This window comes from Alligator mississippiensis, chromosome 3 (assembly GCF_030867095.1).
Source record: "Alligator mississippiensis isolate rAllMis1 chromosome 3, rAllMis1, whole genome shotgun sequence".
NCBI lineage: Eukaryota > Metazoa > Chordata > Crocodylia > Alligatoridae > Alligator > Alligator mississippiensis.
This window is the reverse complement of record NC_081826.1, coordinates 257,756,833-257,778,892: the sequence shown is the minus strand read 5'-3', so window position 1 is coordinate 257,778,892 and position 22,060 is coordinate 257,756,833. Positions and strand designations below refer to the sequence as shown.

Sequence of the window (22,060 nt, the reverse complement as noted above, 5' to 3'; positions counted from 1 at the left end):
GGTGTGCCACTGGTTCTTCCTCCCCAGGTGCATTACCCTGCACTTGTCAGCGTTGAATCCCATCCTGTTCTCATTGGCCCACCCCTGTAACCTGTCTAGATCCGCTTGCAGCCTGTTCCTTCCTACTAGCGTATCCACTTCACCCCACATCTTGGGTGTCATCTGCAAATTTGAACAGGGTGCTTTCTACCCCCTTGCCCAAGTCACTGATGAAGATGTTGAATAGTGCGGGCCCGAGGACCGAGCCCTGGGGAACCCCACTGCCCACATCCCTCCAGGTCGAATAAGACCCGACCACCACCACCCTCTGGGTGCGGTCATCTAAAGGGTAGATGGAGATCTCTTGCCTTGTGTGTTTCAACCAACAGCCACTTTGTAATGGGGGAGGGGGAGAGGAAGGGGAACAGGACCGCACATTTGATGCTGCACAAAAGGTGAAAAAGAAGTATCTTATAGCAGAGTGGTCCTCGTCAGAGTTAGCATTTGTATTAAATAGTCTACTGGAGACATGGAAATTTGTATCTCTTAAATCAAGAGCTTTAAAATAAGTTCTGCAAAGAAAGATACGGGAATACAGAAACAAGAGACAATACATGGAAATGAATCCATTGGTGAACAAATTTTGTTTCCCAAGATCCACCATGGGACAAAGATATTATTGTTCTTTGGGATTCAAAAGTACATTACATAAAATGCTTTCCCGTTGAAGATACTTAGAACTTCTATAGTGTCCACCTGTATGAGGGAAAGGCATTCTTTTTTCAAGCTATTCTCATAAAGAAATCCTGGAAAAGGGAAGGGAGGTAGGACTAGAAGTAGGAAGGATTTTGAATTTAATAGCCAAGAAGGATCTCTGAAATCCAAATCATGTGAAGTTACTGATTGCTAGCTATAGTAAAAGTGACACCGCAAGTTTCCAAAGGGGTAGGGCCAGAAATGTTATTGTATGAGTGTTGAAAGCTATATTCCAGTACATATCAAATCCGAGCATGTACATGTGGTCTTGTACGAGATGATGCAGTAGATTGTTCCCCACTTTTTAAAGTGGCTGAGAAGCTTTTCTTCTCTGTTCTTGCTGTAGCTGACTTTTAATAATGCTAATAGAATAGTCACTGACAAATGGGGGGTGGGGAAGCCCACTGGAAAAGTAGATAGATAGAGGATAAAGATCTGCAATACTTGTTGAACTGTCTCAGTCTAACAAAGAAATCCTGGAATATATCAGAAGATCTAACTATAGATTAAACACTAACTCTCTTCAATTCCATCTCAGTCATAGAGCTAATAGAAGACTGCCCAGTTGAGGGACAGGTTCTTTCACTTATCTCTGGAAGAAGTGCTGAAGATCTTAACCACATAAGGCACTTGATACATTAGAGGTTAATTGCCTCATTGCAGCTTCTAAAGAAAAGATGGCCTTACTCACATTTTGTGACACCTTTGATAAGAATGGTATTAGCTAATCTTTGGTCATTTGAAAAAAAATCTTAAACATAGCCTTTCCCCCCTCAGATATGGCAATAGTTGAAACAGATATCTTTCTTCCCAACACAATGGTTGCATCTACAGGAGGCACTGATTGCACGGTCATTACTGTGCAGGCATTTAGTACTTGTATAAACAACCCTTTATACAAGTACTAAATGACTGCACAGTAACCCAAGTTACTGCACAGTAGCACTGACGAATGGCTTTTTCATGACAGACTGTGCAGTAGCCCAAGACTACTGTGCAACAGCATTGTGTCACAGTTGCTGCCATGCAACGCTACTACACAGTGAGCATTTCGTGTAGACATGGCCATTGAGTCTTTTATCCTCCATCAGAAAGTGCTAAATAGACTTCACTGTTTTAAATCCAGCATGTCGTTTCCAATATCAGAGTTTAGGGCTGGAGGAGGAAGCTGATAAAATGTATTAATTACTTCTGGCATTGGCTGAGATTATGGAAACCCAAACCAGGTTCTTTCTGTTGGGCAAAACTATCCATAAGGATAACAGAAAGTTTTAGTGCAGTCACTGTATTCAGTGCCAGTTAAGTAGAAAAAAAAAGCATTAGCAACAGTTGTTTTCATAAGATAAGGTCACATATACTGTTTTTCTACAAAAAGATTCAGAGAAAAGTCTCCTTAACAAGTCTGGTCATAAAGGATTTACAAGATGCCAACACATCCATTTCATACAATCCAAGTAACACTTAAATATTAGTTAGATAATTATTCTAATAAAAAAGTCATGCTATAAAACTGTCCAATTGAAAAGATACCTTTTCTTCTGAAAAAAAAAAAAAAAAAAGATACAGCAACATGGGAATAAAGCTGGAAAAGAACAGATACTTGTCTCATTGTAATCAAATCTTCAAGATACTTTGTAATGTGGCTCCCGTTCTATCCTGGTGTGTATATACGTTTTGTGCAGAAATGTGGCATCTTTTGAGAATCCTATGTACCCTGGCACTCCCCCTAAAGACAAAAGTGCAAAGCGATCCCATCTGTAATCAAGCTGCTTCATCATCCGGAATTTTGGTCCAAGTTTCCAAGCTGCAAGATCCACATATACAGAATATCTCAAATAATCAGTCTCAGGAAGGCTCTCCTCTGGATATCTGTACTTATGGATCCCATTCTTGGCGAGTAAGCAGCAGGTAGCTTCTAAAGCAAGCGAGAACAGAGAGATGCTGCCAAGCCGGCACCCCTCTTATGTACTGATATCCTATAGACTGAAGTAATTACCTTCCTTTGTAACCACACTTATTGCCAAGATGATCTGCACTCCATTAAAAATCTGAATACCAGAACTGATGCCACAATGTAAGAACTAAAAGAATCAGCTATGCTCTGTTCTGAGTCACCGCCTTTTGGAATGAAAGAAAATGGAAGAAATGCATGCACCAGATGACAGGACCATTAAATGACAAAAGCATCAGGTATGAACACTACATTCCTACACCCTTTGCCTCCAGCAAAGAGGCTGGGGCACATTTGCAAAGAGGTCAACTTGAGAAGCTTCCAACTTGTGAAAAGCCTGGGACAAAACTAAGTATTTCAGAAATCGCTTCTAACAATGACATCTTTTTTTGCTTAGTTGGTCTGCCAGATCATTGACTGACATCCTCTGGCAGGTAGAGTGCCACTAAATCAGCACAGAGTAAACTAAATCAATCTACGTCTTCTCTCTGTTTCTGTAAAACACTGAAGACATTATCTATTAGAACTTGGATTATTATGCCACTTGAAAAATAGAAACTACCTGCATGCCAGGTGTCACTCCTGGCTCTACTATGTTTTGTATGAGTTTGGGCATCCAAGAGGAATCACAGGTTTGGCACTGACATATGGGTATCTTAACCCTTCCAAGAAATCTCTATTGTCAAAACCTTAAAAGGCATGGGTGTAGTAAAGGACACTCCCAAACACACATATTCCTGTCATTCTCACCAATAAAGGGATTACAAAGCCTGTGTCAGGGTCTTTCATAAGCATTTGAAAGTTGCTGATTTACTTGTTTTGTTGATAGGGCAACCTTAGTCAAATTTTGGAATCTCTGATGAACAACTCAAGATACTGAAGTCACAAAGGTACACAAAGTAAAACAAGTTATGGCATACTTTCACAGATGTCTTCAAGACTTGCTATAACTTGAAGGACAATATGAATTATTTCCTATTGTCGAAAGGCTTCCACTGCATTTAAAGTCAAGAACTATTCCTTTGCATCCCTGGGAACTTGTGATACCAATGACAATGCAAGAAACTCGAAACAGGTTCCTGAGGGCTATGTTTAGCAGTAACTTTGATCTCTTGCAGGAACTACTGCACCAAGTATGAGCTTTTGTTGTTGCAAGAGAATGCTGTCCTGAAGCTGTTGTGCTGACCCCGACCCAAAAGAATGTCCTAAAGAAAAGACATGGGTATCTGAGAACATCACTGGCAGACTTACACAAATAAACTTGCTTCATTTCTCAAGGAAGCAGAATGGATCCTCTTGTGTAAGAATCATTCAGTGAATAAGATTTTCAAGAAGAAATAGGGGCTTCTTTGGTCGTGCACTCTTTCTCCTGATTTCTCCATGAAACAGCTTAGAAGCTGGCTTCTTGGTTTCCCAGATGTGCTTTGAAAATTACAAAGCACATATTTTGCATGGATATATGCTTTAAGAAAATGTTAGTGTTACAGTGATGTTGTAGCAGTGATAGTCTAAGAATCTGAGAAGCAGCAATGATTTCTAAGGGTGATATCTATTATTGGACCAACTGCATACCTGCTATAGAGTCGAGACAAGATTTCAAACGCAAGACATTCTTCAGCAGCAACCTGATGAAGAATGTCTTGGATTTGAAAGTTTGTCTAACTATCTCAGCTATGCAGTTGGTCCAATAAAAGATACCAGCCTAAGAAATCCTTGCCTCTTTCTACAGGAAAAGGCATTTCTGACTTATGTTGGTTAAGGAACTGCTTTATAACATGATGGGCAGGCTTTAAAACTTGACATTTTCAAGCCCTTTATTAGTCCTGGTACCAGAGCAGTTGGTCTAAAATTTATCCAAAATATTGTTCTCCATTTTATTTAAAATGAATGAGCTAAAGATAAAAATCAGAAGGTGTACCTGTGCATAGAAGGCACAATCAGTACACAACCTTAAAATGTATCAAGAAAGGACTACAGTAGTAATGAGGTCGTTCTGACTGCCATTTAGGAGACTTACTGACAATAAGAAGAATTTAAGTGGCGACTGGAATCATTCTATCCTTTACATCTCTAGGAGAGGAAGCAGAAGGGCATGTGTAGCCCACTGATGGCTAAATTTTCTAAATTCATAAACTTGGAGCACATGCTCATCAAGATACAGAATGGAATCAAAATAAATGGTTACATGATGAGATTACAATTCTCAGATTGTCATTAATATTCAGTTATGTAAGGAAAGAAAATGCAAAATGTTTTGATAAACTGGTTCATTACACTGCTGCTACTAAAGATGATATGCTGCTTTTGCAGGCAATCTAAGACTCACAGCAGGCTTACTGGCTAGTCTGAAAACTGCACAACATGTGGGGTGAGTAAATCCTTCTAGCCTCAGCCTCTGACAGGACTGGTTTATTGGTAGCCCTAAAACTGACTAGGTCTTGTCAATTTCAAAGTTACTATTAATGGCAACTACTAATGTAGCCAGCCTTAAAGAGGTAAAAACAGCTGAAGAGAGCTGGACACAGACTCTAAGTAACAATATGACAAGCCCTAATGAGATATGAACAGCTGAAAGCAGGCTGCTCCCACACAGGCTGTCAAGAATGCTTAAAACAGCTTAAACAGTATCTTAATATTTATGTCAATAGGATCTGGCGAATGACTAATTCCATTTGCATAATTTATATGGGTGTATGCAACAGTAAGTTATATGTCTGTACTGCTCCCCCCCACCCCCCCTTTTTTTTTTTTTTGAGCATTCCCAGAACTTTCCTAAGCAGAAATTGTCACTTCTGCACTGTAGGGTAGAGTTTGATAACAATTAAAATTAGTTTTACACATTCTAGATTTGACGCCAGTATTTCAGGGTTAAAATATTATTACTTCTCAACTATTGTACCTTCTCCATCAGACAAGAGACCCTATATTAATTAACATGATAATGATAACTATAATCTAGACATGTATATATCTTAATTAAATAGCCATTCTTTTTCCAGGGTTATCAATAATTTTTCCGTCGCATAGTAATTTGGGACTTACAAAGTTTAGTACTGAAGAGTTTTTGGACTAAGCTGAGTATATGCCTTGCTTCAGTCTTCTGATTTACCTGAAATATAAAAATTAAGTTAGGTTACAGAACAGAAATACATGACCCACTCACCCCTTCAGTATTTTTCCCTGCACTAAACTTCTTTTATTGCATGTAAATAGTCACTTTTAAATAATGATGGTCAACTGGCAAATTTAAGAAATGTTGTAAATCTACATTAGCAAGACTGGGGAACTTAATATTAATTATTTCATTATGTTATCTTTGGCAAAAACCAAATACTTCATACCAATTATTAATCATCATGTATGTAACTTTACAACAGACAACTAAAAAACAAAGCTAAGCCCCTATTTAAAGGAACAGGATTTTTATAATTCATTTTAATTACAGTAGTTACAAAAAGCACCACAGAACCTATTTAATTAAACTTTTGATTTTCCTTTTCTTAGAACTTAAAATTTCCCACATTCAAATTTCTTCTTTCTATGCACAGTAACTTACATTTACTATATTTGACTTAAAAGAAATCGCATAATAAAGGTTTCTACCTGTGGCAATTCACTGATGAATTTTGCATCACTGGAACATTTGATCCAGTTTTCTCATAACACAATGGCCCCCTCTACACATTATAGGCGTTGCACAATTAGCTACTTAACAGCACAATTAACTAAGACTAGCTACATATGCAAAGCACCTATCATGCCACAAAAAGGTCCACCCAGCTATAGAAGTTAGCCTCGAAAATGTATACTAACTTTATAGATGGTTGCTATCCAGCTTTAATTTGCACATATAGCACAAAGTATGTTGTACAATAGCCATCTTCTGGCCCTGTGGCATTGCAGGGTGCAATGCTCCACTCCAGTGTAAGCCTATTTGGAAAAGAAATCCCTGCCCTGGCACAGATCTGAGCTCCAGGTTCATCTCCCACACCTAGCAGCACTAAACATAGGACAAATACATCCCACCCCCACCATGTGACCACAGATCAGGCAAGCATGCACACCCCTGCCATGCCAGAGCAGAGTCTGTCATCTCCAAGGCAGCAGCAAGCTGATGGGAAGGAGAAGAAATCCCCCTGCCCCCAACTTTCCCCTACACCTGAAGGGAGCTGTGACACTCTGCACAGCCACAGTGAAATCCCAGAGTCTCTCCAGCAGCAGCAAGCAGGGGGGCAGGGCAGGGAACCCTCCCCTCCTCTCCCCCCACTTCCCCCCCACACAAGCAGGGAGCCAGGGACATCCTACTCAGCCACACTGCAGCCCTGAGGTCTTTTTAATGAAGCACATATATTAAAAAATAAATCTATGGCACAGAACCCTACACACTTTTTAAAGTGGAAACTTAACGTGGACATTTGGCTTTCTTAAAGAGTTTGCCATACAGACAGGCATGCAGTTTTAACAACTTTAACAGACTTACTGGCTCTTCTTTAACCACGAGGCACAAATCACCATCACTGCTACGAGTACCAAACCCATTCAGTGAGGATCCAACCAAAAAGAGTCTGCCCTCTATAACAAAATAAAGTACAGGTGAAAAAAAAAATTGGGGTCCTTTCTTCAGCTTGAACCAAATCACATATCTGAAAATAGAATATTCAATGTATGCCAAGTGCTTAAAACGTACGTGGAAAAATTCGCTGAATTTCCCGCTGGAGTTCCGTTCGGCAGAGCTCTTTTTTGTTCAAGTCACAGGTTTGTTGCTGACAGGCTTGAAACAACTCCAGAACCTGCTGACTTAACTGGCATGTCCACAAAAAACAAACAAAAAATTAAAATAGATACATTTTTTTCTCTTCAGTGATTTATACAGTTTAATATTTTCCATTTTTTCATATAAAACCTTGATTACAGGACAATAAAAATGTCAGTATCATTTCTCCCAGTCGGTTCACTCTTCTGGAGCCTAACCAAATCTAAATTTGCACTGAGCTGTCATATAGGAAGGACTCTATAGGTCTGAATTTGGACAATGTGTCAAAGAGTTGTCCATTCATAGCAGGCCAATTTCACCCCAGACTGTCATTATCTGCAGCCTTACAAGGACTAAGCTATGACTGGAAGGCCACTAATATTTTCTGCTGATACACAGCTTCAAGGTTTGTTACTAACTACATGTTGAATGGAGGGGGGAAAAAAAACCTCATCTTGGATTTGCATAAATACAATACAGAGCCAGGTCTTGCAATCTCATTAAAAATTAGTAATTTAAATATTTAATACACATTTTTAATGCAGGGGATTTCACCTATTCTTTGTTACACAACGGAAAGAAGTCTCTTGACTTGAAAACAAAAACACTGCAGGATACTATTTTGTGGCTCTGACACTTATTTCCCTGTGGCTCTCCTCCCACACTGATTAGGTAAAGGGCACAAATGCTTTTCCCTCTCCAAAACTGCTGAGGAACAATAAACGAGTAAGAGACCTCATACAGCTCTCTTGCTACACTATGGAAACAGTCCAGCTGGGTGGGAGAAGGCCCTTTTGCCTGCGACAGTTTAGCTGATTTTGAGACTCATATGCAAGAAGAGTATATTTGAGTTAAGACATTGTCTGCCCCCAGCCAGAACATACCAACAGCCATGCTTCACTCTAAATTTGCTATATCAAAACACAGGAGCAGAGACGCTGCCATAGCAAAATTGTCTTGACATTCCGACATACTGGGTACAATAGCCCCAGCCTGAGAAGCAATTAAGTTCATATTACTGAAATAAGTTCATATTACTGAGTGCTCTGTAAAAGTACCACAAACTACTGCATTTTCTTGCCCACAAAATGAACTCTCCTCAGAAAACCACCATACAAACCCCATGAATCAGCTGCTGTAAACTGGGGTGCACATTTTAAGTAAGAAAATATAGTAATACCAGTATCTGCAGCTCATGAGAAAGTAATGCTGCATGTGTGGCAGAGGGGGAGCACAGTAAGCACCAGGCTGCCTAGCTCCTGGCTGTGGACACCTCCCCCCCTGCCACCCCCAGCAGAGGCTCAGATTGCAGAACCTATTACCGACTCAAGCAGGGGCAGAGGCTCCTGCTGAAACAAGAATATGGGCCCCTCAACTGACTTCACAAATGTTGCTGGTTAGGATTAGGCCTTCAGCTGCCCACCAGCTGTGAGAGAAAAGGAGTCAGACAACTTGGCTCAGTCAGTAGCATCAGTGGCATCCTGCAGCTAGAGGGTTAACAGAGCAGTTCCAATGTTTTGATCCCTACTCCTACAAAAGCCGGTGTTTTCCCTAGGAAAATACCACACTTAGCAGTATTTGCAAGGAAATATCTTTTCTTCCTTCTTTATGACTTTCAAAACAAAGGTGCACACTGTATTTGAGATCATGTAAGAAAATACAGTACAAGTAGTAGCATAACTAGCTCTCAGTTTTATGTAATCAGCCATTTTTAAACAAATTGATGGTATTAAACTTTTCTTTTATAGATTTTTTTTACAGGAAAAAAACCTGTATATACTTTATTTCTGGGAGAGCGTATGGTCATGTAAAACTCTAGCCAATGTTAGTGTTACCTTATCTTTGGCCACAGGAAGAGTAGTTTCTATAGGGTCGGGAAATGAATCTTGCAAGGGAGGGACACAACCAGTCAAATCTGGTAGATAATGCGTATGAAACAATGGCGAAGGAACTGATCCTGGAAAGGAGTATCTACGTTCTTCTGGTAAAGGCACTGTTTGGTTAACTAGAGTTGAGTCACGATGGGGTGAATGAAACCGCTGCCGTTTGACATCATATGGAACATTTTGTTCATTTAGCCTCCTGCAAAAAACAGGATAGTTTTGCAACTTAGATATATACCTATATATAGTACTTCGCAATTCAGACATATATCAATATCCAATAATTAATTTAAATGTAATGAAATCCAAATACTAAGGGCAGCTACCTTGGAAGTGGAATACAAAAACTGTTTAACAGAAAAAATGTACATTATGCAATATTAAGAGGAATACGATAGCCAAATTAAACTGAATGGTGAATTCAGCTAGACGGAATATGACTAACCAAGCTGAAATCTAATCAAGCTATGTTTGTGAAAAAGTAACCATATTTTTTCCTGAAATAATAAATACACTTTTGAGTAGTGAATAAGTTAAATAAACAGGAGTGCAGTGAGAAGTTGTATATCGTGTATACCCAGTGATTAACTTGATAAATTCAGTGTTAGGGAGGGGAGAAAGAGAAACTTACCACAAAAGCCATTCAAAATGGAGAATTTGGCTGTGTAGGTTTAGATTGTACAGACAGTAAAATGTGTAATCTGGGCAAAAAAGAACTTCTATTCATTCGACAGATCTTAATTGCTTCATATAGTCATCAATTTGGCTCACAAAGTTAATGTCTCGGTTTCAAACACAAATGTACCATATCTAGGCATGAAGTCTAAATTAAGAGATCCAAATACAGGTACTCTTCACTTAACGCCATCCCAATTAACACTGTTTCCTTATTACGTTGCTGATCTAATAGAGAACATACTTTTTTAAAATCGCGCAATGTTCAGTTATAATGTTATTTGGCCACCGCCTGCTAGTAGGTAACTACTGTTACATAACTGGATTCTCTTAAAGTTGCATTTTTCAAGAATGTAACTATGATGTTAAGCGAGGAATAGGTGTACACATTAGGAAGTGATCTAGTTGTCTTACATATACCATATTGGCATTCAAACTCTTCATTATGACAAGTTTGTATTGAAAGAAAGATGTTCTGACTATAGCATTCAAAAACTCATTTAGAAGAGAATGACCTAGATTTGCACATTCTGTAAGCACTAAATCTGAAAACTGGAATGCACTGCTTTAAAAGAAAATGTACAATGAAAGTTAACATTTTTAATAAACATCAGCCAAAAGATTACACATGATAAGTATAGTTTTAATTAATGTACAGAGAAGTTGGCATAAAAAAATATTAGCCTAACAGCTCAGGCAGAAAACAATTAATTAGCTAAGGGGTTAGCTGAGGAGAACCCAAAATGAAGACTTAAGGCCTTAGACTTCATCCTGTTGCTTGCCAGCAGCACCTGACAATGGTCTTATGAGAAAGTCTCCCAAAACAGCAACTTTAATGTTAATCAATTTAATATTTCACTTAGTATTACTGCAAGTCTGAGAACAGGACTGGAACACACACCCTCTATACCAATCTACGCTGCTTAATTGCTCGACTTGGATGGGCAAAGTAGAAGCAAGTGGGCAGGGCTTGTTTTTCAGCAGCAGTTTCAGACTCAGCAGGGGGACAGTATAGACATGCCCTTAGGTGAATTGATCTAGTACAATTTTAGAAAAATTATTCTGAGAAAGCCATGAACTAATCGCAACTCCCTCTAAACATACTAAAGCTTTAATGTACCAGACTCTACACAGAGCAAGTGTGTGTGTTCCGTACCCATATGGAACCTCACTGAAATTAGTGGTGCTCTGTGCCAGCACATATGCAACTATTAAGTCAAGGCCTTAATCTGCCATTCTGAGGACAGATCCAACTGTTGGGTCCAAGACAGCCAGATTGAAATCAGGATTTTCATGGAAACCATGAACAGCAGCTTCTGCAAACACCATGAAAAACAGTGGTTTCTGCAATTTTGTGCAGAATTGCTGGGGGGTGGGGGGGAAAACTTACTGAAAAAAATAAAAGGCTGGCTCTGCAGTGGGAGCCAGTGGCTGCTGTGGCCCAGCCTCACAGCCCACAGGGGATGAAGGGAGCTGCCAGGATGAAGGGGAGCAGCCAAGATGGCAGGCACCCCCCTCTTCCTTGTGCTGCTAACTGGCCAAGAGGGCTGTCTTTCACACGCCCCACCCTTTCCGCCAATTAGTGGTGTGGGGCAGGGCCACGTGAAGAGCAGCCCTCTCAACCAATCAGCAGTGAGGGGCAGGGTTGCCAGGGACCCTCAGCCAATCAGCAGGGAAGGTGGGGGGGGGCAGCTTGCCACGATAAGCCCACAAAAGATGGTGGCCAGCACCAGAATTAGCTCGTGAAAAATCACCCATCGGCCGCTTTGATTATGGTAAGTCCCTAAAGATAGCACAGAGGCAATTATGCCCTATATACAAGATTCCTTAAGGCCCCTACCCTGTCATCTGATTCATGCAATTATTCAAGGTTGTACTAACAAGCTGAACTAACACATACCAACTGACTAATTATTGCTGGTAAGCATGAGGAGATGAGAAAACCTTACCCTCATTGCCAGAATAAGCAAAACCCAGTTTTCATCTGCAGTTCCCCTTTTCAACAAAACTAAAATAACAGATTTTTTTTAAAAAACTTTTATTTTCCTTTTTAAATAGACACAACTTATGCACAAGATTCCAAAAGTAAGAATTATATATGATAACACTTAATTAATACTTCAATTTCACTGACATTTGTAATAATGGAATTAACTACACTCTCTAGTGCTGAGGCAAGTAGTGGCATACACAATATTTCTCTGACAGAGAAACATTGGAATCTCCATGAAACGTACAAGAGATGAGTTGCGTTTAAAGCCTGAATTTTCCCTCCCTCATAAATTCTATCAAGTTACTGACGTTAACAGGGGCTGTCAACTGGGGGTACTTGGGAAGGCCGTAGGGCGTATGTGTGGGCAGGTGGGGAAAGAGCACCACCACCCCACGCCACTGCCTCCCAGAAGCAGGGCCGGGCAGGTCAAGGGCAACAGCATTCCTCTGCAGGCCACACAGGCACCGCCCAGCTGCAGGAGGAGAGGGGGGAAGCTTGTATGCCGCCATGGATGCCGCCACCTAACACCCTATGCTGTTGCCACTCTGCATGCAACCGCCATCACTCCTTTCCCCACCCTGCCAACCCCTGCTCCTCTCCCACCCAGCCACCAGGGGCACACTTATTGAAAAAGGTTGAAAACCCCTGTTCTAGAAATTCACCATGTATCCCATTTTGAGAAACATTGTTTTAGATGGCCCTTGAAAGGAACTACATTGTTCACCACAGAAAAAAGAAATCTTTTTCTGCATTACAATCATAAGTAATTATACATTAATAAATACTTACTTCCTACCCCGAAATGTTGTGGAGGCAGCCGAAGTACGTATGGAGTTGCCATTTCCATAAGTCAATGGCTGCGGTGAAACAGCTGGGATAGCTGTGAGGTTCCCACTCAAGAGTGCTCTGGAAAGACTACAGTCCATGATTATTATTCATACAAGAGCTGAGGGCGTTTTCACTTTTAACAATAAAACACAGGAAATCCCAACTATACAGGGGCGCACCAATAAAGATGTTTTGGGCTGATACTGACGGCCAACTACTGACTAGTTGTATTGGCCAATACTGATCCGATTGCCAATATGCAGCCTGGCGGCTTACAGAGCAGCATCTGGCTGGTAAGTCTGTTGCTGAGAAGGGACAGTGTGGGGGGAAGGAAGGTGGGTTGAGGGTGGGGGAGAGCAGATCAAGGATCCCACAGTGAGGGAGGGAGTGGGGCCAGGGCAGGTGCTGGACAGCTGGGGTGGTGCATGTGATGGAGCCATAGCTCATCCAGGAGGCTGCTCCCACCACTGCGCACACCCCTGGGAGAGGCATGGAGGGGCATGTGCCCCCCAAATCCATGCATGGGGCAAGGACAGGCTGCTGCTGTGAGCTGGAGCCACAAGCTGCTCCAGGCTCTTCCTGGCAGCTGTGCTTGAGCCAGGGGGGGAGGTGCAGTGACAGCACTAGGAGGGGAGGCTACAGAGGGGCTAGAGCCACCCAAAAATTTACTGTAGCCCCCCTCTCCCAGCACTATCACCTGTCCCACCCAGCCTGAGTGCAGCCACTGGAAAGAGCATGGCATAGCCTCCAGCTCCAGCCTGCCCTCATCCTACATACCGATCTGGGGGGCACCCCCCTCCATCCCATGCCTCTTCTAGGGATGCATGCAGTGGCACAAGCTACTGCCCCCCCACGAGCCACCTGCTCCATTCCACATCCTGCCGCGGCTGTGCAGCACCTGCCCCAGCCCCACTCCCTCCCTCACCACAGGGGCCTCCATCTGCCACCCTCAAGCCCTTCTCCTCCCCCACAGCCTTTCCCTCATAACAGACTTACCAGCTAGAGGCTGCACTTCAAGCTGCTAGACTGCACTCCTGGCTGCGTGCACACTGCAGCCTTGCACATGCCTGCAGCATTTATCAACAGCATTATCAGCCGCATCAGCCAAAAAAGCCGATTGCCAATAATGCTGATTTTCCTTTTACGACATGCATCAGTGCACCTCTAACTGTAAGTGGTATGCATACTCTATACTTTGGAAAAGAAAATAAATCACTTTTCAGAAGACAAAACTTACTAGAATAAAAACATGAGACAATCACTTTTGAATGCACACCTCTAAGACTTAAGTTGCAAACTAACTAAAGAAAACTATTAACACGAGAAACACAAGGGTACACTTAGGCTTTAAAATATAACCCCCATCTCAAAATGTTCCCTCACCTCCCATCTCATCCTCCAAGCACATTTACAGCTGAGCTCCTCAAAGACCCTCCGTAGATTACCAGTATTTTCACACATCACTGAAGTATACCAAAATATGCATATTATCTATAGAGCAAAACCATGTTTCTTACAATAATTATTTCTCTACAAAGATCGTGCTTGTTAAAATATCAAAAAAAATATTCCCCATGAAGATGAGGTACTTTCCTTCAAAGGAAGATAACTTTAATGTGTTGCAGTCAGATCAAAGCCTCACTTTTCTATAAGAATTATTTTCATTTGATCACCTATGCTTTCCAACCATTATCAATTTTAACAAGCACAGGCTTTTTACATGTCACGTCCCATTCTGAAATCTTACTGTACTTACGCTGCATTCTGAAAGTTGAACTGAGCATCTATAATTTGCTGGTGAGAGAGAAGAGTGGGTGGTATGTTCAGTGGAAGCTTATTGAAGAAGTTATTGTGCTGTTGAGGTTTTGGAGGGAAGGGTGGACGACCCAAGTTGGAGGAATTTGGGAACATGCTCCTCTTCACTAAAAGAGAACATGTATTCTTCTACCTATAGTCAATACTTTAAAAACAAACAAACAAACAAACCTAAAGTTAGACAACAAGAATACCAAGGGGGGGGACGGGACAACAAAGGAAATCAAGCATTGTTTAAAGATCAAAAATCATGATAACCAGAATAACTTAGAACACATTTCTAAAAATCATCTAAGATTTATTGAACCTGATCCTAGGGAGAGTGTTCTCTCCTCTCAGGGGCAGAAACTATTTAAAAGTGAATTCATTCTGGTTAGTACTTTGATTTAGTGATAAGCATTTTGAAAAGGGAGGTTTTTTTTATTGGTACCCCAAATTTAGCTATGGTTCAAAAAAAAGGAAAGGTTCACAGAACATACTGTACATTGTTTTCATGTCAGTTCATTTTCAACAAGATAATAAAAAAATCTGTTTGAAGTAAAACATTCCCAGACAATGCCAACATTACAAGCAATGCAGCATTCAAATACAAACAACAACAAAAATTACAGCTGATTAAGTAGTAAAAACAAAATCAATTTATTTTCATTGTCCAATATGCATACAGCAAACAACCACCATTAACGATTGAAAGTAATTTGAAATGTTCTTAAATGACTGAAATTCTAATAATATAATTTAATTCAATGGCACCATTTGCACACAAAAACATTACTCCGTGTATGTGCTTGCAGACTTAGGTCTAATGCAGGGGTGGGCTATTTTGGCTGGAGGGCCACTTAATGAGATTTGGTGAGCTGTAAAGGGCTAAAAGGGTAGCCTCACCCCTTGACAGGTGCCCTGACCCCTGGTCACCATCTTGGGACCATAAGTCCTGCCCTTAACCCCTGACCTCTGCTACCAGAAGTCCCTCCCCTTGCCCCAGAAGTACTCCTGGGGGGGCAGGTGACATTTTTAAATTGGAAAAAAAACAAACAAATCGTATACTAAAATCAATCAATCAAACATCTACTATAACTTATTTTAATTTTATTTTTAAAAATATTTTTTCGTGATTTATGTATGCTTGTATAGCATATCTAGAGGAGATTGCATAATAGCTCAAAATACAGTCTTATTCTTGTATATTGCATGTGGGGGGTAAGGGAGTGTATGCATGTGTGCAGTGTAGATATGGTGGGTGTGTATGGGAAGTGTGGATGGGGTGGGGGTGTGTGGGGGGTGTGTGGGAGGGTGTGGGGGTGTGTGTAAGTATGGTGGGGGGCAGGTGTGGAAGTGTGTGTGGGGGCTGTAGGAACGTGTGGGAGTGGGACCATGTGAGAGCTGTAGGAGGGTGTGGGTGTATTTAGGGATATGGTGGGGAGTGGGAGGTCCTCAGAGTCCATGGAGTTACATGTGGTGGTAGCAAGCAGAACCAGGCCCGCCCAGCCCCATAACGCGCAGCTCCCAGACTCCCGCCCCAGTCCCTGGCCATACAGGGCCATTCCTACCTGGCCCCACAGCACTCCTGCCCAAGTCCCCTACCACATGTGGTGGCAGGGTAAAGGGTCAGCACCACTGGCCCCCATAATATGCAGCTCCCCACACTCCTGGCCGCACATGGCGGCAGGATGCGGGGCCAGCCCCACATAGCCCCATAACACACAGCTCCCGCACTCTCACCCTAGTCCCTGGCTACACGTGGTGGCAGCAAACAGGACCAGTCCAGCCCAGCCATGTGAAGTGCGGCTCCTGCCCGAGTCCCTGGCTGCACGTTGCTGGCAGTATGCAGGGCCAGCCCCACCCAGCCCCATAGTGCTCCTGCCCGAGTCCCTGGTTGCACATGGCAACAGTGGGCAGAGCCAACCCTATATGGCCCTGTAGCACTCCTGAGTCCCTAGCCACATGCATCAGCAATGTTCAGGGCCAGTTCAATCCAGCTCCATAGCACACAGCTCCCATGCTCCTGCAGCATGTGGGGCCAGCCCAGCTCACCCCACAATGCATGGCTTCCTGCACTCCCAGCTCCCCTTCCCCCAGTGGGAATCCCTGGTCCCGACTAGGTGGGGCCATACCTGAATTCCCACTCTTGTAGGCAGGGAGCCTGGGAACAGCCCCAGGAGGTTTGTGGCAGGGGGGGAGGGGGGGGGGCGCAGGCATAAGCTCTGCCAGGCAGAGGTTCCTTCTCCCTGGCCTGGGGCTGGGCCAGGTCAGACCAAGCTGGGGGCAGAGGGCTGCTCAGTAACCAGAACTATACCTCCTGCACAGAGGGAGGTGCCAGCTTGCAGAGGGGCAGTGAGGGCCAGGGATTACAGAGGGGCTCTGCAGGCCAGACAGAATTGCCTGGCAAGCCGGATCTGGCCCGCGGGCTGTATTTTGCCCACTCCAGTCTCATGGCAATAGTAAATAAAATTATTCAACAGACTATAACCAATAAACAGGTCTGATTGTTTAAACCAGCAGTTCCCAAACTGTGGTATACACAGACCTGGGTGGTATGTGGAAGGCTGGGGAGAGGGGCATGCATGAACACAGCAGCAGCTTGCTGCAGGTGGCCAGGAATGCAGCACAGCCATGTGTGAAGCAACACCCAGCATGTAAGTGTGTGGGGGGGGAAGGGAAAGGGGTGTGGGGGAGGTAAATGGGAGAGACAGATCAAGGCCCCCACAGTGATGGAGGAAGTGGGGCAGAAGCAGGCACTGGGGTGAATGGGGCCCCAAGGTAGGTGGTGGAATGGCTGGAGCCCCAGACAGCTCGTTCAGGGACACAGGGGGCTCCTGCCACTGCGCACACCCCTGGGAAAGAATGGGGGGGGAACATGCCCCACCCCCAGATTTGTGCATGGGGCAGAGACAGGCTGCCCACTGTGCACTCAGCTCTGTGCCCTACTGCCATTGCCTTGGGACCCATGTGTAATCCCACGTGCTTTTTTCTGTATTCTGGCTGTGCCTCGTCCCCTGCCCGCCCAGCAGTGGAAGGCACGTGGAATTCCGCGCAGCACCTGAGGCAGCCGCAGCATGGTGAAGAGCCCAGCACGCAGCAGGCAGCCCACCTACACGCTGAGCAAAAATCTGGGGGGCACATGCCCCCCATGTCTTCCCTGGGGTGCTCGCAGCAGCAAGAGCCCCCCTGCACCGCTGGAAAAGCCCAGACCGCCCTGAGCCTAGATGGTGGGAGAGGCCTATGTGTATGAAAAATTTGCTGGTGGTACTTAAGGCAATATCGTTTTAAATTGGTGGTACGCAATCTGTCAAGAGTTTGGGAACCCGCGGGTTTAAACAAATAATGTAACTTATCATTTTCACTTATTTTGTTGGAAAACAGCAAAATATGCAAACTACTTGCATAATAGAGAAACAGAAAAAAAACAGATACAACATCCTCGCCTCTCAAACAGATTAGACACAAAATGATAACATTATATTGAAATTCCTGAACATTTTTTCTAAAACTCAACTCATTCTGTATACAAACAAGCTTCTTTTGACAATAATGCCACCTCAGAACAGTTTATTACCTCACACTGTTCACTGCATCTGATGAAGTGAATTTCAGCCCACAAAAGCTTGTGCTCTATACATATATAATCTTCTTTAGTCTATAACAGTGCATACCTACCCTGCCTTCTCACTGACTTCAGACTAACACAACTAAGCTCTCTCTATTTTTCACCTGTCTTCAGTACAGTGAAAACCAAGGTCTGCTTTCAGTCTTATTTTTTTAGTCACTTTCACTCTCAGCATCCTGCAGATGCAGGGTAAATACAGGCATTACGTGTTTAGCTTAATGTAATCATGGTTATGTTGATTTAAACACCCACTCATTCAGGGGGGTTTAATTGGCCACAAAATTGGATTTGGTGCACTAACTTAGATTGAGAAAGAGTTCATCTGGTTTAGGAAGGGGTTAATTCAATCTAGTAACTAGCAAACACACGGGAACTGCATGTGGCATAGCCCTAAGGCTGTGCTATTCCCACTCCAGATAACACCCTAGACCTGGCAGCCCCTTTCCCATCCCAAGTTACTTACCCACACCACTCCTGGCAGTGACAAAAGGCTACACATGCCACTCCTGGTCTAGGTTCAGGTGGCTTAAAATAAGTCACCTAAATCTAGACTGGAAGCTGTGAATGCTTGATCACACCTACAGATGAGTAATTTTGTTGCTTTGAGTGGCTATACTTACTTGCCAAAAGCTAAGATCAAACACTACTATTCGCCCAAGTGGTGTACTAGCCGAGTTCCAAATACAGAAGAAAAGTTGTTTAAACAACTACCTTCAAGGTACTATTTTAAAGTAAGTTGAAACTTTTGTTACTGGTCTTGTTTTCTCTAAAAATGTTGTTATGAAATCCAAAGACTTGTAACTAGAACAGAGATCCAGTTACCAAACCAGGGCCTACATTTCAGGATAAGCTTACATTCAATTTTACTTTAAGTTACTTTGAATTGAATATTATTATTAATAATACATTTGAGTCCTAAGATTTACATGCTTATGCTGCTTTGTACTGTTCTGTACATGTTATAATGATACTTCATCTGTTTCTAGTGTAACAAAAAAAGATTCTAAACCAAGCTCTTACAAGCTAGCGTCTTTTTATTTGGAAAACTTTTCACATATTTTAGTTATTACGGTAACATAGAAAACTAATTTTAAGATGGGTACCCTCAATTCTACTAAAAGCAGAAACCAAAATTGTGCAGAAATGGCAAAGTAGGCTAACAGAAATACAGACATTTTCAGTCTGTCAACTCAAAATAAAAACAACAATAAAAGGCCCACTGGAATGCTGGTTTGCTTAAGTTAACAGCTTCACTTCCTTTTTTGCACCCACTGGGAATTTCCCAATTTGTTGAAAAGGAACTACAAAGGAACAAAAACTGAAATTTTTCCATTTCCATCACCAGTTAAGCCAAGAGTCAAATCATACATCACAGTTTCCAGCACACCCCAACACTCGCATATCTTCTCTTGTGCCAAATTCTCATTTATGCTACAAATCCACAGCAATCAAATCTAAAATGATTCCATCATCTACAGCAGAACTCTGCCCCATAATGCAAGATTTCTTAAGTGACATATTTTTAGTCCTTATGGTGTAAAGCAGTGGCTCTCAACCTTTTTTGTAGCAGGACCCACTTGTAAACATCAATGGCCAGTCCCAATCCAGTGTCCCCCACCCCAGAGTGTGGGAGGCATGGGGAGGGAGGCATAGGGGGCCCCAAGCCGACCCATGCAGGATGGAATTCTGCTAGCCTGCAAGGGAAAAGCCACGGTTTCTCAAGTTTTTTTCCTTTAAAGGAGAATCCATTTTTTAAGTTTGTTGATCCATTTTTAAGGTTTGTTCATGATCCTTTCTTATTACTTTGCAACGCATTTTTGGGTCATGAGTCATGACCCACGGGTTGACAAATGCTGGTGTAAAAAATCGTAAAGACAAACAAAGGCAGCAGCAACGGCCTGCTCAGCAGAATGAACTGATCAGCTCATGTAAGTAGCATTATTTTTCAAACCACATGGTAGCTATGATGAAACTTACATGAACTTGCATTATTAATTGTTTTGGCAAAAACAGCCAGACTAAGGCTTGCTTTTGAGAAAGAATATACCAGCATTGTTTGATACTATGCACGGTGCAGTGGTAAAGTAGTTAAGGAAGGCACCTCATCATTGTTCCAGAGGCAGCAGTTTAATCCCTGCTCCAGACACATGCAAAATGCCACCCTCCACTGACCCAGCTCTTACAGGTCATTCTGGCTGGGGAATCAAAGGTAGCCAGACATGATGCTACTACATCATTCCTCCGTGTGCAGATGATTACAAAACCTGACAAGTCTTAACCAAGTTAGCCTGACCAGGTAGATCTTCACCTTCATGACATAATTTTGATTGAACCAGCAGAACTCCTCATGCAGCACTCTTTTTTGGACTCCAAAATGCCACTGTTACTCCAAAAAGGAGGGAGTTTAACAGGCTCAAGCACAGTGCATATTGGATGAACCCGTTTCCTACACACAAGAGCCCCAACGTATGTGGCTCTGAAACCCAAATGTCACCCAGGTCCCTCCAGACTTCAGATGTCTTGACAGGAGCCTACTGGCTACCAAGAGCCCTCTAACTTCTCTCCAACGCACCCGTGTGTTGCCAGTGCAGCAATCCGCAGGGGTGGGAAGGCTGCAAAACACCCTGTGAGCACACGCACGGCCCTGCCTGGAGCAGAGCCGGACTCCTCTACTGAGGGCGTGACTCAGCTCACAGTGACATAAGAAGTGCCACAAGGAGCTCGTTGCTGCACTTCCCAGCCCACCTCCCTTGTGCCAGGTCCAACCCGGGAATAGCTGTGTAAGGCAAAAGGACCCCACGCCAGACCCCAGCACGCAGCCCACATGCAGGTCCGGCCAACTGCGCACCCACCCGCCTGCAGCACCCAGGGCGCCCTGAAGGCAGCTCAAGGCACAGAGCTCGGACTTCTCCCACCACATGCCTCGCCTCTGGCTTCTATCGGCCTCCCGGGCAGGCTCGTGCCCCACAGCCCAACGCCCCGCCCGCCCGTGCCCAGCACCGCGCGTCCAGCAGCGGCTCGGAGGGGCCTCAGGGCCGCCAGGCGCAACAGCCCGGCGCCGAGGCACTCACCCGGGCCGAGGCGGGAGCAGGAAGGAGCCGCCGGCGGCCCTGGCGCAGGACAGGGCGGGCCTCGCTCCGGGCCCCGCTCCCCCCGGGAAGAGTTCACCGGAAGCAAACAGAAGCGAACCAGCTGAGCCCTGCCCTCTGACCCGGATGCAGATAATGCAGCCGGAAGTCGCCGCTTCAGCCCGGGACACTCCCCCCACCCTACCCTCGTTTCCGTCACTAAAGCGTTTGTTCGTATGCGCATGCGCAGCTGCTCTCATGGGGCTGCCTGGATGGAAGCCGCGGCGCCTGTGTCATCACTCGAGCACGGCCGCGGGGATAGGCTGGGGCTCCGAGTCACGGCGCAGGCTCCACCCCTCGCGGCTGCTGCGCTCAGCTGCCCCTGGGCCAGCACGCGCGCGCTGCCCCGAAGCGCCTTGTGCAAAGCAGCAGCCGGGAGCGCTTCCGCCCGTGCCGGGGGTCCCCGCGCCGCGCCCCGCCCCGCCCTGCCCAGCCCATGCAGCCCGCGGGCCGGGAGGCAGAGGGAGCCTCGCGGCCTGTGGGGGTGGCGCAGGCAGAGCCGTTGTTCAGGTGAAACGGAGCTGGTAGCCGACCCCGTGCTGCTCGGCACTCACTGACACGGAGCAGTGCGACGTCTGTCAAGTGCTGGGCTGCTGTAGGCAGGAGCAACGGAAACCGCCGTGAGGCGGGGATCTGCGCGCAGCAAAGGAGTAGGGCAGCACGAGCACTAAATATTAAATCGCCGAGGTCCC

General features: G+C 44.1%; 1 protein-coding gene across 4 annotated transcripts in view; it reads right to left on the bottom strand.

Annotated features, from left to right (window-relative positions):
* TENT2 (terminal nucleotidyltransferase 2) overlaps positions 1–21,583 on the bottom strand; it is a 96,463-nt gene extending 74,880 nt beyond the window's left edge. For 2 of the 4 annotated variants that reach the window (XM_014594805.3, XM_019482106.2), the window contains exons 1-7: positions 21,312–21,402; positions 14,575–14,778; positions 12,780–12,905; positions 9,275–9,521; positions 7,374–7,488; positions 7,167–7,258; positions 5,729–5,795 (exon numbers count right to left, since the gene is read on the bottom strand). In XM_014594805.3, coding sequence (XP_014450291.1) covers positions 5,729–5,795; positions 7,167–7,258; positions 7,374–7,488; positions 9,275–9,521; positions 12,780–12,905; positions 14,575–14,729 — 802 coding nt within the window. In that variant the 5' untranslated portion in view covers positions 14,730–14,778; positions 21,312–21,402. Of the gene's footprint in view, positions 1–5,728; positions 5,796–7,166; positions 7,259–7,373; positions 7,489–9,274; positions 9,522–12,779; positions 12,906–14,574; positions 14,779–21,311 lie in introns of all 4 variants that reach the window. The other 2 variants (XM_014594826.3, XM_059725116.1) reach the window with 2 other exon arrangements.
* Positions 21,584–22,060: the final 477 nt, after the last annotated feature.